Here is a 13,755-nt window from a genome sequence, read left to right as displayed (position 1 = left end):
CGATCACTCTTGCATGCAGTACTTGAATTTGCAGTATCCTTAAGCAGAGATTATAATGAAAAGATTATCAACTGTACATTATTTACAATGCAGGATGTTTAAGCTGAACAGCAGAGGAGGGGGAAAGCCAAACCTGACGACAGCATGAAAACCGCATGTCAGAATTTAAAACTGGATAGCTCGTAAAGAAGCAGGAACAGTGTCCATGGAACCGCATCTACTTTATTTTATACATTACCTGCGCTGTGATTCATAAGTTGAAAGGATTGCTGTGAAGTGACTTACTGTAGGTATGGCCGTGGCAGGTGCAATTTTCTTCGGGCTGCTCTGTGATTGTGAGGAGAAGCAATCAATTTTTTGTCACCACTAAAGTCTTGTAACACAGCAGCTTCCATTGCTGCTGTTCGATGAAGCCTGCCAACGGCTTTGAGATAGCACCCACAAGGTGATTCATGGTTCTCCCTAAATGATAAAGTGTGGGGTCATTTACACTTCCATGAGACAGATCCGCCTCACTGTTTGTTGTTTGTTTATTATGAATCATTTTTGTTGGAGGCCACAGTGTAATCTTTGGAGTAAAAATCACAATGCAAATTATTGTACTCAGCGAGGAATGATGCTGATTAAAATTAGACTGGAAAATATTGACATTTATTGTTTAAATAATGATAACTCCAAAGTCAGTCAAAGGTAGTGTCTCTTTTTTCTTTGAGTTTGTCTCTCACAGAAGTCAGAGTCTACTTGAGGTAAGGCTGAGAGATTCTCCTTCTGCCTGGGAGGTAATTTCAGCAGCAAACCAATGCTGCTGAAATATTTAAAGCTCCCCACATTATGTAGCGCTCTGGAGGGTGGATGAGTTGTTAGTTAACATTAGTATTGAGAGAAAAATATGGGGGGGAAATCAGCTTTTATAAGCTGCTCATTCAATATTTGAAAAAAGCTTGGGTGGTAACCTTGTATCCCCTTGCAGAGCCAGGCTGAGGGCGGATCATCACTTTTTCACACATGGCCCATACACATCAGGAAGCCGGGCAAGTCCCAGAGGAAGGTATTATACAAGAAAGCAAGCAGGGACATGATGGCACCGGATAGCTTAGCTAGACTCTGCTTTGACAGCAATGCTCTAAAGGGAGGTTTGTTCTATGTCATGAGCATTTTACTTTTATTGCTACAGGAATTTAAGAAACAATGTTCATTTTACATGTTTTCACCCATTGATGATATGATATGCGTTATTTTTGGTGGGTCACATCTACCATCCTGTTTGCAGTGAAGCTCTTTGTAAATCCTGAATCATTTGTGGGGAACACTGAGCCAAAAGCAAGGTGGTTAAAAGAATAAAATACGAAAAAAAAAAAACATTTTAATAAATAAAAGGAGAGGGGTAATGCATACCAATACATATTGGATTGATTCTACCTTTCTGTCTGCCAATGCAGTTATTTTAATAAACACCAATCTTGGACTTCTACTTTATTTCTTCTTTCTTCTCTTCTTTTGTCTCTTCCACTGTTTGTTAATGTACTTTTCTCCACTTTTAATCTGTTTATTCCACAATACCTTATACACACTTTGAGGAAGGCATGTTTCTGAAGTTAAATCATCTTTTAATTTATCTTTATGTCATACTCAGCAGATTCTCCAGGTGTTTGTGGCTAGGGAGCAAAGAGAAACTGGCCATTTTAATGTTGCAGGTGGAACTTTTGTAGATATGTTGGGGGTATTTGTTTGGCATGTGAAAACCCAAATGTTTAAAATTTCTGGTTGATCACCGATAGACAATTGAGAATAGGAAGTTATGTTATGGTGAACTGCACAAGACAGGAGCTCCATCTTGTGAGGAACAGTTCATTTCCCCCACCACCATTGTCACCTGGTTAGCTTTGATGTAGTTTGGGTTCAAAGTTAGTTTAAAATAGTTGAATCTGGAGGAGAAGGGATAGAAATTTGAGAGAAATTGGACCTTACAGATAATTATGCTGCCAAAAACCAAGATCAATAACATAGATTCATATACTGGACTGGATTACTGAACTCGATGTCATGGATTCACTCAGATTTGCAGGTTGCAAAATACAATTTTGGACTAAGTGGATGTCTTTTGAGGGACTTTAGAGGTAGCAAAGCTTGCAAGCACTTTTTGCTATAATTGTGTGGAGGTTTTGCTAATAAACAAGCAGATTTTGTGTGAAAATCAGATTCTCTGCTAAATCTGACCTCCTGTTTTGGCTTGTTTAATAAACCGGGTACAGCAAATAATTGTATACATTCAGCTGTGTATTCATTTCATGGTGTCCTTGTTGGTGGATGTTTTAAGTTGATATGTTGTTTTTCAAAGATTTGCTATAATTTTGGAACTTGTTACAAAGTTTTCAAACTTTCACTTGAAAGGTTGCTCTACAAAGTACATTGTGCAATATCTATGTTCATTTGCAACAAGTCAGTTACATGATTAGACATGAAAAAAGCACCTTAGAGAAGAAGAGTCTCTGGAAAGTAAAAGTTGGGAAGAGGATGAGCAATCTGCAAAAACTGTGCCATCTATCGTTATCATGCAAAGAGGAAGCCATATGTGAACATGATCGAGAAACACTGTCTTTTTCTTGGGGCCAAAGCTCATTCAAAATTAACAAAGTGAGGCAAAGTGGAAAACTGCTCTGTGTTCAGTCAAATTAAAATTTGAAATTCTTTTAGGAAATCATGAACGCTGCATCCTACAGACTAAAGGGGAGAGGGACCGTCCAGCTTGTTATCAATGTTCAGTTAAAAAGAATTGCATCTCTGATGCTATGTGGGAACATCAGTGCCTATGAAACTGGCATCTAGCAAACCTGGAAAGCTTTGGTCAATGTTGAAAGGTATTTACAGGTTTTAAAGCAACATTTGCTCCCATCCAGATGGCATCTTTCTCAGGGAAGACCTTGCATATTTCAGTGAGACAATATTAAAGCACAAACTGCATCTATTACAGCAGCATGGCCTTATAGAAGAAGACCTGGACTGACCTGTCTGTATTTCATACTTTTCATCAACTGAAAACATTTGGCACATTGTGAAACAAAAAATACAACATAGAAGACCCAGGAGTGTTGAGCAGCTAGAATCATCTATCAGACAAGAATGAGGCAACATTCCGCTCCCAAATGTTAAGCAACTGGTCTCCTCAGTTCCCAGACTTTTACAGACTGTTGTTGAAATAAGTTGCGATGCTACACAGTGGTAAACTGTCCCAACTTTTTTGAGACGTGTTGCTTGTAGATGGGCTGATATCTGTCTCACTTTCTATATTTGATATGTTTTCAATGTTATAATGGAAATTGAATATTGGTTTATGAGATTTGCAAATGACATACCGTTTCATTTGCATTTTACACACAGCTTCCAACTTTTTTGGAACAAAGACTGGATTTGATAGACAGTAAGATTGTAAATCTGATTGTTTTCTGTCTGCCCAACAGAATATATATTCAGATTCTCCTTTCAGAAATCTGAAATCACATCACTGCAGATTTACCTCAGCAAATTAGATACCGTTGACTCGCAAGCAGAATTTTCATCCATTGTTTATTTGAAGATATTGATCTCCACCTGAGCTGCGGTTTTCTTTGACGTAAAAGGCCCCAAATTTGTAGCATGATTTGCTATGAGGATGTGCTGCTACCAAAAGTCACATTTTAAGAGAAGAGCATCAGGGTGAGCTTTACGTCAGATTAGATCTGTACAACTGAAGGTTGTTTGTCATCCTGCACTACCTGAGGCATTGTGGCATTTGTACTTGGCTGAGGTTATTTAAAGCCTTGAGGGATTTATAGAACTGTGTTGCTGTGATGGTGTCAAGGATCACTTCAACTTGCTTCATGTAAGAGGCTGTTATACTGCAGGGGAGATTGTGTCACAGTTCAAAGCACAACACCAAAAACAGGCAGACAAGATTTACTTGTAGTTTACTCGAAGTTAGAGGACTTAAAAGGCACACAAATGGCACAAAAGGAGCTGGCAAAAAATTAAGTTACACACACAAATAGACAAAGTAAAAACTGTCTCTGGGAATGCAGGTTAGTATGGCCACAAAGGTAATCTGGCAGAATAAATGGACTATAACATTTAATAGCAATATAGTTTTTACTTTTGTTTTTTGGTTAGTACTTATGAGTTGTCAGCATTTGAAGAAGCAGAAAGTTTCCTGGGGAGCATGTTAAAGCGAAAGGCTATTCAGAAGGGGCCATGACAATGAGTGATTTTTTTTTTTTAACCATTTCACAGCAGTTTGAGCCAGACCCATTTCATGGATTCTTACACTGCTTTACTTTTGCGTCAGACAGTTGTTTAAATGCTACACTTTTAAAACCACTGAATTACTGTGCTGCAGAGCAGTCCGAAGTATGCTCCAAAACGGTCCAGGTTGCAACACCTGGATCTCTCATCATGGAACATGGGCCACAATTCGGAAAGCCTCTCTGTACAACTCCTTATGCAAATATGATGCACTGTTCAAGGGGTTAAGACACTGACTACTCATAACAGCTCTGCTAAAACCACAAAATATCTCTTTAAGTAAAGGAAGGGTACAAGCTCAGAGGAAATAGGTGAGTTGGTTTGGTGGGAAACAGGCAGGAAGTAGTGCAGGGGGGAAATCAAAGACTCAAATTAAACAAAGAGATGCATCTGACATATTCTTCTTTGTTTTTTCCTTGATATTTATCACACCTCCAGTTCCATATAATTAGAATCAGGGGTTTAAGATTAAGTGTGAATTTGCCTTCTTTAAAATTATCACCTGAATTACTTGGCGCTATCTTTGCTATTGAAGTGGGAAGTGTCATTTGTAGAGCTCTTTAACCTATCCCTTTTTGACTGACGCATTTCCAGTGCTGGTTCAGGGTGGTGCTACAGCCAGCTCGAAGTTGCTTTTAAACCAGTTTGAGAGCCAGTACAGAGCCAGGTCACCACATCACTTGAGAATCTCTGGTATCGCTGGAGCCTAACCCAGCCATCATTGGGTGAGAGGCGGGGTACACCCTGGACAGTCCATCACAGAGCCACACAGAGACAAACAAGACAAACAACAACACACATGTCTACTCCTAGGGACAATTTAGAGTCACCAATTAACCTAACATATATGTTTTTGGATTGTCCCGGAGAGAACCCACGCATACACCGGGAGAACATGCAAACTCCACACAGAAAATCCCCAGCTGGGAATTGAACCTGAAACCCTCTTTCTGGTGTAGAGTTCTTACATCTTCCATTCTAGCTAGGACTGATTGAGTTCAGATATCTAAAAGCAAAAATGAGTCTCCATTAAGCCTGAATGCAGTGATTTGCTGGACTTTTTACATGCCTGTGATGAACCTACAAGACAGATTTTCTTTTTTTCTGTTTTTTCATGCAAATCTATTGATAGTTGCCGGGATGTTGAGAGAACACAAACCTAAAACACGTGAAGTCGCGGACGATTAGATACTGAGATTTTAATAAGCTGATGCTGAAGACTGCCGAAAGATCATGCAAAATGCTTAAAAATAAGTTATTTCTGCTAAAAGTTGCTCTACAAGCTTTGAGACCAAGTGCATACTCACTATTCCACAAAACAAGATTGCATTTTTGACATTGTTGAAAATATGTTTGAAAAAACAAATATTTCTTGTGGATGTGTTTGAGTACCTCTATCTTCAGGCATCAGGCATCACAACCTGTACATATACACATCACAGTAAAATACTGCAACAAAACAAGATCTTAAAAATGTACAAATAAAACTTTTAAAAATTTCAACATCTTTGTTAGACAGTATGAGCAGCTTTTTTGCATATTTTAACATATTTTTATAACTTATATTTGTATGATTGTAGGACTGTTTAGGTGAGTTTTTCTGCTGAATCTGCTCGTATGTCTTGTCCTGCCTCCACCTCTGGCACCCTCTACACTTTCATTACCCCCTACCTGAACCAGGGTTTGAATCCCCACCCCACTATGACTGGTGTGCACTTGGTGAGAGGCTATAGCTTGTGATTGTGGAAGAAAAGATGGTTGTTGTGGTGTGAGGAGCAGTGATGGCTGGCATTAGGGGAGTGACTCTGGGACGCCAGTGATCACTGTCTCGCCTCCTGGAGGTGTCGTGGGCCCAACTAGACGAAACACTGATGAAAGGAGGTTCCCATCTGATGACCCCAATGACATGTTGGTCAGCACTGCTTATTGGTCTATAAAGGGAATTATTCACTAAGTCTGGTCCATTTTTTTTAGCACAAGTTTCTTGTGTTTACTTTGTAGGAGGTGCACGGTGGTGTGGTGGTTAGAACTGTCACCTGACAGCAGGACGGTTTAAATTCTGTTTTTAAATCTTGACTGGGGCCTTTTTTTTAACTGGTAGGTCTAAATTTTGTTGGTGATGGTGAGCTCGCATGGCTGTTAGTCTCATTTGTTGTGTACTCTACCTGTTGACCAATGGTACCTGGGAAAGGCTCCTGTAACGTTATATGTTGCAGTTCTCTGCCTTACAAATGGATGTATTAATTCTAAGTAATATACTGTATGCAGCCATGCAAAATGTTGGTGTGGAACACTATTCCCATAACCTCCTGACTGACTGTAAATCTCTTTGAGGTTTTTATACTGACATCATAACTGAGCTGTAAACTAAAACTAAAATAATTAATTATTAGCCACGAGTAACATTTCAAGCCTGGATGCACACAGCACAACACTTTTATCAAAATACAAATGTTCTTTTAAATCCGTCCTCATATTATCCCTACAATATTTCCCAAACTGTCAGCAGTATAAAAATATTTTCTTTCTTTCTTTCTTTCTTTCTTTCTTTCTTTCTTTCTTTCTTTCTTTCTTTCTTTCTTTCTTTCTTTCTTTCTTTCTTTCTTTCTTTCTTTCTTTCTTTCTTTCTTTCTTTCTTTCTTTCTTTCTTTCTTTCTTTCTTGCTTGCTTGCTTTGTTGGTGATAAAAAAAAACTGTTCTAAAGCGCCACTGTACAGCACAGGATTTTAAAAAGTCTGTTAAAATGAGAGCTTCTGTCAACACAAATAAATCAACAAAAACACGCTATGGCTCCCCAGTCAGTATTAAATCCTGAATATGGGGAGCTACAGGGGACCAATTTGTTATTAATGGGGCAGAGTACTTTATTGATTTACATTGCAACTCAAACAAAAAGTTATGAACAATATTCCCACGAGAACCTCTTGTATAAATGCCTTATGTAACACAAGTCTCTCTCTGAATCCAAATATGGCCAGATTGAATCAGGTTGCATATTGTATTGTGTAAAGGGACACAAAATGGGTAACTAAACAGCTGATAGCAGGTACAAAACAAAACAAGTGATCAGAGAGAGATCAGATATTTCATGTGACAATGGGGTAATATCTTTAAAGATACGTTTGGAACATGTTATCTGTTCTTGCCCTCCCTTATCATACAACATGGCAGAAACCACATCTGTTCTCTGTTTGTTTACGCTCTCTGTGGCTGAAATGTTGGCTTTAGAAACAATGTTCCCCGTTCCATGAAAAAGCGCTCTCCTCTCCGGACTGTACAAACCTCATCGGCCACAATTCTTTGTACAAAATCAAGCTGCCACTTTTCAGTCACATTAAAGTGGTGGACTCACTGTCAAACTAGCAATTTCATGTCACAATAACGTCCAGTTGTCTTGACATGTAAGAAATGTTTCACAGTTTCCTTCCATCAAACCAACACCAGTTAAAAGAAAAATAAAAAAGTGACTGACAGTACTGCTGATTGCTCAAGGGAAGAGGCTCAATAGCTATTCTATGCCTCAATGTATCAAATAGTTGTTCATTAAAAAACAGCCCATCCAATCATTTTCATCCAACCTGTATTTGCATTCCTGCTTTACTCTGAGAACTATGCGCATAGATTGGTCTACTTGAGTGATTTGACACCTGCGTCTCCGTGTCAAGTAAACACCCACAGAGCTGTTGTTTTTGGTGGCAAGTCATTTCGCCATTCTGCCTCTCAGACAAACAGCTATTACTGTTCTCTCAAACAGCCTCAGCTTGAAGCAGGAGTGTGTGGGGACAGTGTGAAGAAGCAGTTAACAATCTGTTGCACAAGCAAAGGAGGTGCAAAAAATGGGTTGAAAATAGTCATAGGTGTTAGCAGCAGAGGGATTCAACCAGGGACTGAAATCGTGATGATGTTTCATTAGGTTTGAATGTAGAAAAATTATGTAAAGGGGCCGACTGAAGATGCAGATAAAAGTGGGTCTGGATGGTTTGTCAAGATTAATGATCTTTTTAAAAGAATCAGGATGTTTGTTTGTGGCATTGCTAGACTCTGATAGATCTCCTTTGATAAAGATCCATGTCTTTCAAGGTTTTTGCATCACATTGTTATGAAAAATGTATGTGTCAGTGTCTCTTACCAGCATCATCTCCAATTGCAGCAAACTACCAGTAAATCCAGAATTTGACCTTCTACATTTGCTATTACTCTGAAAAATCCACCATGTGGAAAGCAGAATTGCTAATGTGTTTCGCAGGTATGTTATAATGAATACATACAAAAAGCCCCAAAGGATTTTTAATCACTGCAGTACAATAATATCTTATATGAATATTACATTACTTGGATATTATAGCAGCTCTCCCTGTGGGATCTAAAGTTGACCTCAGTACGTGAAGTCTCAGCATGTTCCTCAGATGAATCATCTAATGTCTTCGCTAATACATATCTGAGCTTCAGGTGGGTGAACCACACCATGCTCAGCCTACACATTTCAAATAACTCAATTTCCCCGTCTGCGCCCCTATATTGGCGCGCGCCTGCGCCCGCGTGTTCACGGAGAAGTTATTACGTAAGATGTTCCCAATCACATCCCTCCCGGAGTCTGAAGCATGAGGTGGCTTTAAGAGATATCGCAGCTCTTATACAGGCAGGACACCTCCTACCTTTACCTCGAGCACCTGATGTCCAACAGTGCCACAAGTCACAGCAGAAAGGATATTTCGGTAAGAAACGACGGCTAATTTGAAGGGTAATTATGATATGGCATTTAGTTCTTGCATATGGGGATGTGGGTTATCTTTAAGTAGTTATATTTTCCTATGGGGTCCTGTGGCTATTTACTTTTCCTATAAGACACAGCAAAGCTCTAACGACTCAAATAAGTGATATTTCTTTACAGATTTTAATAACAGCATCACACAGTCTGCGCGAAAGTCTGAAGTATTCTAATAGAACTTATGGTTTCCTTTTTATTTGCCACTGCCTGCACTATTCTCCACACCAAATGCTAAGTGTAAGTAGCGTTTTTTTTAGTGGCCAATCCTCTGGCTTTTTAGGTCGAAATCATGTTGGGTCTCCCCCAGCCAGGAGAGCAGTGAGCTCACACGGACACAGAAGTCTCCGCTCTACCTGCCTGGACATTAAAAAAGGTTCACCTCAGGAGGTGCGAGCAAGCGTTTGGATTCAGGACCGCCGCAGAGACCCGGGTAAGATACACACAATTTGCATGACGTCTAATCATAATTCTGTGTGGTCGTTTCTCAAGTGGCTTAAAGACGCGTCTCAGAAAAACAAATATTAAGATAAAGTAAAAATATATAAATAAATTTATATATATTTACAAAAATCTTGAAATAGCTGAATAAACCAAGCAGTTTTTCGTCAGTTGTTATTTTCTTCTGCGGGAATGCTATGATTTTGCACATCAAGGATCGAATCTCACGTGGGCTTAAAGTCATTGCTTTAGTTTATTTCCTTGCTAAATTGCTTCTTCTGCAGACACAACAAAACACAGCACACAGCAATGCATCATTTTAAGTGTCCAAATTCTGCCATAAATAATCAGCATCAAGGCTGCAGGGTATGTGCTAGCCACATACTAGGAAATTCAGTTGGGTTAAGCTCCAGGAGGGCGATTGTGTTTCACAAAGAAATGAAAGTGGTGCTTGAAGTTGTTTGTACAAGTATGCCTTTTGTTAGGAATACTCTGGCTAATCACCATGGCTGAACCAGCGCATCCTAATAGCACATTACAGCTCATAACAGAGACAGCCACAAGCAATTAATGTCCCACCTGTCAACATTTATCATAGTTAAGGAGTCCTCCATTAAAAATGATAAATCACTGAAATCCTGCATATGTAATTCTGCTTGCATAGCTGTGTTGCAAAACTAATTTCTAGGGAGTTGAGCCGTGGGCAAAACAGATCAGTTAATCAGTGCTGTTTTCCAGTTATCACAATGTGTGCACATTTCGAAAAATGCACACAAAAATGGACACACTACTTAGCTTGGCTTTGATGTAATGAAATTGTAGTTCTGTAATGTTTTCCGGTACAATAATTTGTACGGTTGGAGCTTGTAGGGACCTCTTGCGCTGTTGAGGCTGGGAAGCTGCTGTCTCTGTTTAGTGACAATGAAAGGTGCTGTTTAAGGACAGAAAAAGAATAAATTCTCACCGTCAAAATGGAAGAAAGCAGTGAGAGCGAATGATTGTCTCGCAAAGAGCAGTCATCATTACTGTTATTGTGATGGAAATTCAAATCAGCAGCTATTACAGCAAGAGCGCAAAATCTGGATATTTGCTGTTTTCTTGATGATCCTCCATCAGTGCATCAGTGATTGTTTTAGCCTGCACTAGAGGAGAATGACACTCTATGTTCTGCTCACAGCATCTTATCTGCAAACTCACATTTATCACCCGCCTCATATATTTCTGCTTTTCTAACGTCAAATCCAAAACAAATCGTTGCACAAAAAAGACACTCATTGGATCTACATCCAAAAAGTGTTGCAACTTTAAAATCCTGTTCTCCCCTAAAAGGTCAAATTCCAGTGATGAAATCAGTTTGCAGCAAGTTAGAGTCTCTCTTACAGTTTTGATTTGACTGAAAAAACAATCTCTTATTTTGCCCAAATTTAAAATGGTAAAATAACCTTTACAGCACAAAACATTTGTTTGACTTTGCTCACTTCTTTTAATTTTTTTCAGACTACAAATGAAGACAACTGGGAAGAGTGCCAGAATTTAAGGATCAGGCAAAACTCTGAAAGATGCAAATGTCATTTGTGAAGAAGTTACACAAGTGACAAAGTAAATTCATTCTCAAGCCCACAAAAGTTATCATGGAACTGCAGCACAGCACCAATCACAACCAAGCGAGCAGTCCTCGGTGGGATTTCACCGAGGACTGCTCGCTCTCAGTCAGTGGCACCACTTTCCTTATAATTGCTTACAGTGCAGTTATGGCAGTGGGCCTCATTGGAAACTCTTGCCTGGTATTTGTGATCACACGGCACAAGGAAATGCACAATGTTACTAACATCTTCATCACCAACCTGTCTTGTTCTGACATTCTAATGTGCATCATATGCTTACCAGTGACTATTATCTACACACTGATGGACCGCTGGATCCTCGGAGACACCTTGTGTAAGCTTACACCCTTCATCCAGTGTATATCAGTCAGTGTTTCCATGTTCTCTCTCGTCCTCATTGCCATGGAGCGCTACCAGCTCATTGTCCACCCGACTGGATGGAAACCTCTGGTAAGACAGTCCTACGTGGCAGTGGCTGTCACCTGGATCGTGGCCTGCCTTATCTCTGTGCCTTTCATCTCGTACACCGTGCTCACCTTGCCTTTCCAGAACCTGAGCATCCCAGTCAACGACCATCTTGTTTGTATGGAGATGTGGCCATCTGTTCAGCTGCGGCGGGCTTACACCACCTCCCTGCTCGTATTTCAGTACTTCCTTCCCCTCGCTCTCATCACTGTCTGCTACCTGCACATCTACTTGCGTCTCAGGAGGCGGAAGGATATGGTGGAGCGTGGCAGAAACACCACTCAAAAGAAGAACAAGGGCTCTACAAGGATCAATGTCATGTTAGTCTCCATAGTGGTGGCAGTAGCCCTCTCCTGGCTCCCTCTGAACGTCTTCAACACCGTGTTTGACTGGGATCACAATGCTATCTCATCATGTGGCCATGACATCATCTTTTCATTCTGCCACCTCACGGCCATGGTCTCCACCTGTGTCAACCCCATCATCTATGGTTTCCTCAACAGCAATTTCCAAAAACAGCTCAAGTCCACGCTGTTGCGCTGTCGCTGCTGGGGGGTGGCAGAGAGGTACGAGAGTGTCCCGCTCTCCACTGTCAGCACAGAGATCACCAAGGGGTCAGTCTTCAGTAATGGCTCAATCAGCTTCAATACATAAATTCATGTCTTAAGTAAGAGACAAAGAAACTAGTTGGTGCCGAGGGGCACCAACTAGTTTCTTTGTTTCAAATGATTGTGTCATCATTTGGGCTTTTTCTTCTTTATTTAACCTCAGGACAGCAGTGCAGCAAAGCAAACTGGGGACACTTATCTAGCTTTCACACAGTGTTCTTGATTCATTATAAGTCCACATGTAAGAGGAAGTAGATAAGAAAATGATGGTGCAAATGTTGAGCAAATACAAGTAATGTAGGAGAACTAAGGACACTTTACATGTGCACATTTTCAGTTGCAGTCTGTACAGTCCATCGCCGCCGTGCGCTGTGGGCACATGCAGTGCAAATTAAGAGATACATGTATCATGTTTTCTCATGTTTTCTCTTCAAGTTCAGAGATCTGTTCAGAAGTCATGTTGAAATAAAAGCCAGGCTTTTAACACTATTACCTGCAGTAACCACTAGAGACTAATGAAAGGGACAAAAGCCACAACAAACGCTATCTTACATTTTTCACTGATGGTATTGATGAAAATATTAAGGGATCGTGAGCTGTGATGTGTTAATGATTATCAACAGAGGAGTTTATTATGTAACAGAAGGAGAGAGTATTAGTGCATTGGATGTGGCTCCAGGCGTTCATTCAGTCAATTTACTTGCATCATCTTAATGCTTTTTTTATTACCTAAAATCACCACTATCGGTGTAACGATCTCTTACAGAGAACCTTGGTAAGAGCTGTATACATCTCACGCTGTCAGCCGAGGTCTGAACTCTAGTATATATTTGTGTGTGTGTGGGATGGTGTGTCATAAAATGTGCCATACAACAATCATATATCAGCTGCAATAAAACAAAAATAAAAGTGACAGTAAAGGACTGTGTCAGAGCAGGTCTCTTGTGCTGTATATATCACATGACAGAATTACAGTTTATGGTGTGCTCTGCAATAAAGAGCACTTTGTAGCATGGCAAGCATCTTATGGTAACCTGTTGTTAGTCACTGTGTGGAACTGAACTGCATTAAATATATACTTCATCTTCAACGATAATCCCTGTGTTTTAATATTTGGATTGCTCACTTTTCGATCTTCAGTTCAAAAATGTTTTGATTCATTTTAGATTTTTTAAATTTTTATTTTATTTTGTATAGCTAATGCTGGATCACCGAGACACGTAGCCGATCTTGAGTTATGAAGGACATTTCCAATAAGTCAGTGTGCAGATTTGACAAAAAAAGCTTCTTTTTTTTAATTTTTTTTTTTAAAAAGAGTCACATCAAAAAGGATTGATGATTATAATCAGAAACACACACACACTTGGAACTATTCGCTTAGCACACGTACAAAAGATTTTGAGCTTCAACTCTAAAGAGCAGCAGAATTTCAAAAATGTTTATATCTCATAACTGACTTCATGGTCATGAGTCAGACAATTCACCTCCCAAACCTTAAAGAATCACAAAAAATGTACACATACATCTAAAAAACCTAAAATGTCCATCATGTATTTTTCTAAAAACTTGAGTAAGGGCAAATGGACTTTTTGGATCT

The 13,755-nt window shown here is 39.7% G+C and overlaps 1 protein-coding gene across 2 annotated transcripts; it reads left to right on the top strand.

Annotated features, from left to right (window-relative positions):
- Window positions 1-8,644: 8,644 nt before the first annotated feature.
- npy8br (neuropeptide Y receptor Y8b) lies at window positions 8,645-13,215 on the top strand. Of its 2 annotated transcripts, none has more exons than XM_072387028.1 (3): window positions 8,645-8,990; window positions 9,324-9,473; window positions 10,979-13,215. In XM_072387028.1, exon 3 carries the CDS (start codon window positions 11,113-11,115, stop codon window positions 12,202-12,204), a length of 1,092 nt encoding a protein of 363 aa, XP_072243129.1. In that variant the 5' UTR covers window positions 8,645-8,990; window positions 9,324-9,473; window positions 10,979-11,112; the 3' UTR covers window positions 12,205-13,215. The 2 variants fall into 2 exon arrangements, with proteins under 2 accessions (XP_072243129.1, XP_072243128.1); XM_072387027.1 differs by having other exon boundaries at window positions 8,645-9,016.
- Window positions 13,216-13,755: the final 540 nt, after the last annotated feature.

This window comes from Leuresthes tenuis, unplaced genomic scaffold (genome assembly GCF_036924035.1).
Source record: "Leuresthes tenuis unplaced genomic scaffold, fLeuTen1.0.hap1 SCAF_6, whole genome shotgun sequence".
Lineage (NCBI taxonomy): Eukaryota > Metazoa > Chordata > Actinopteri > Atheriniformes > Atherinopsidae > Leuresthes > Leuresthes tenuis.
This window is presented reverse-complemented; position numbering and strand designations above follow the sequence as displayed.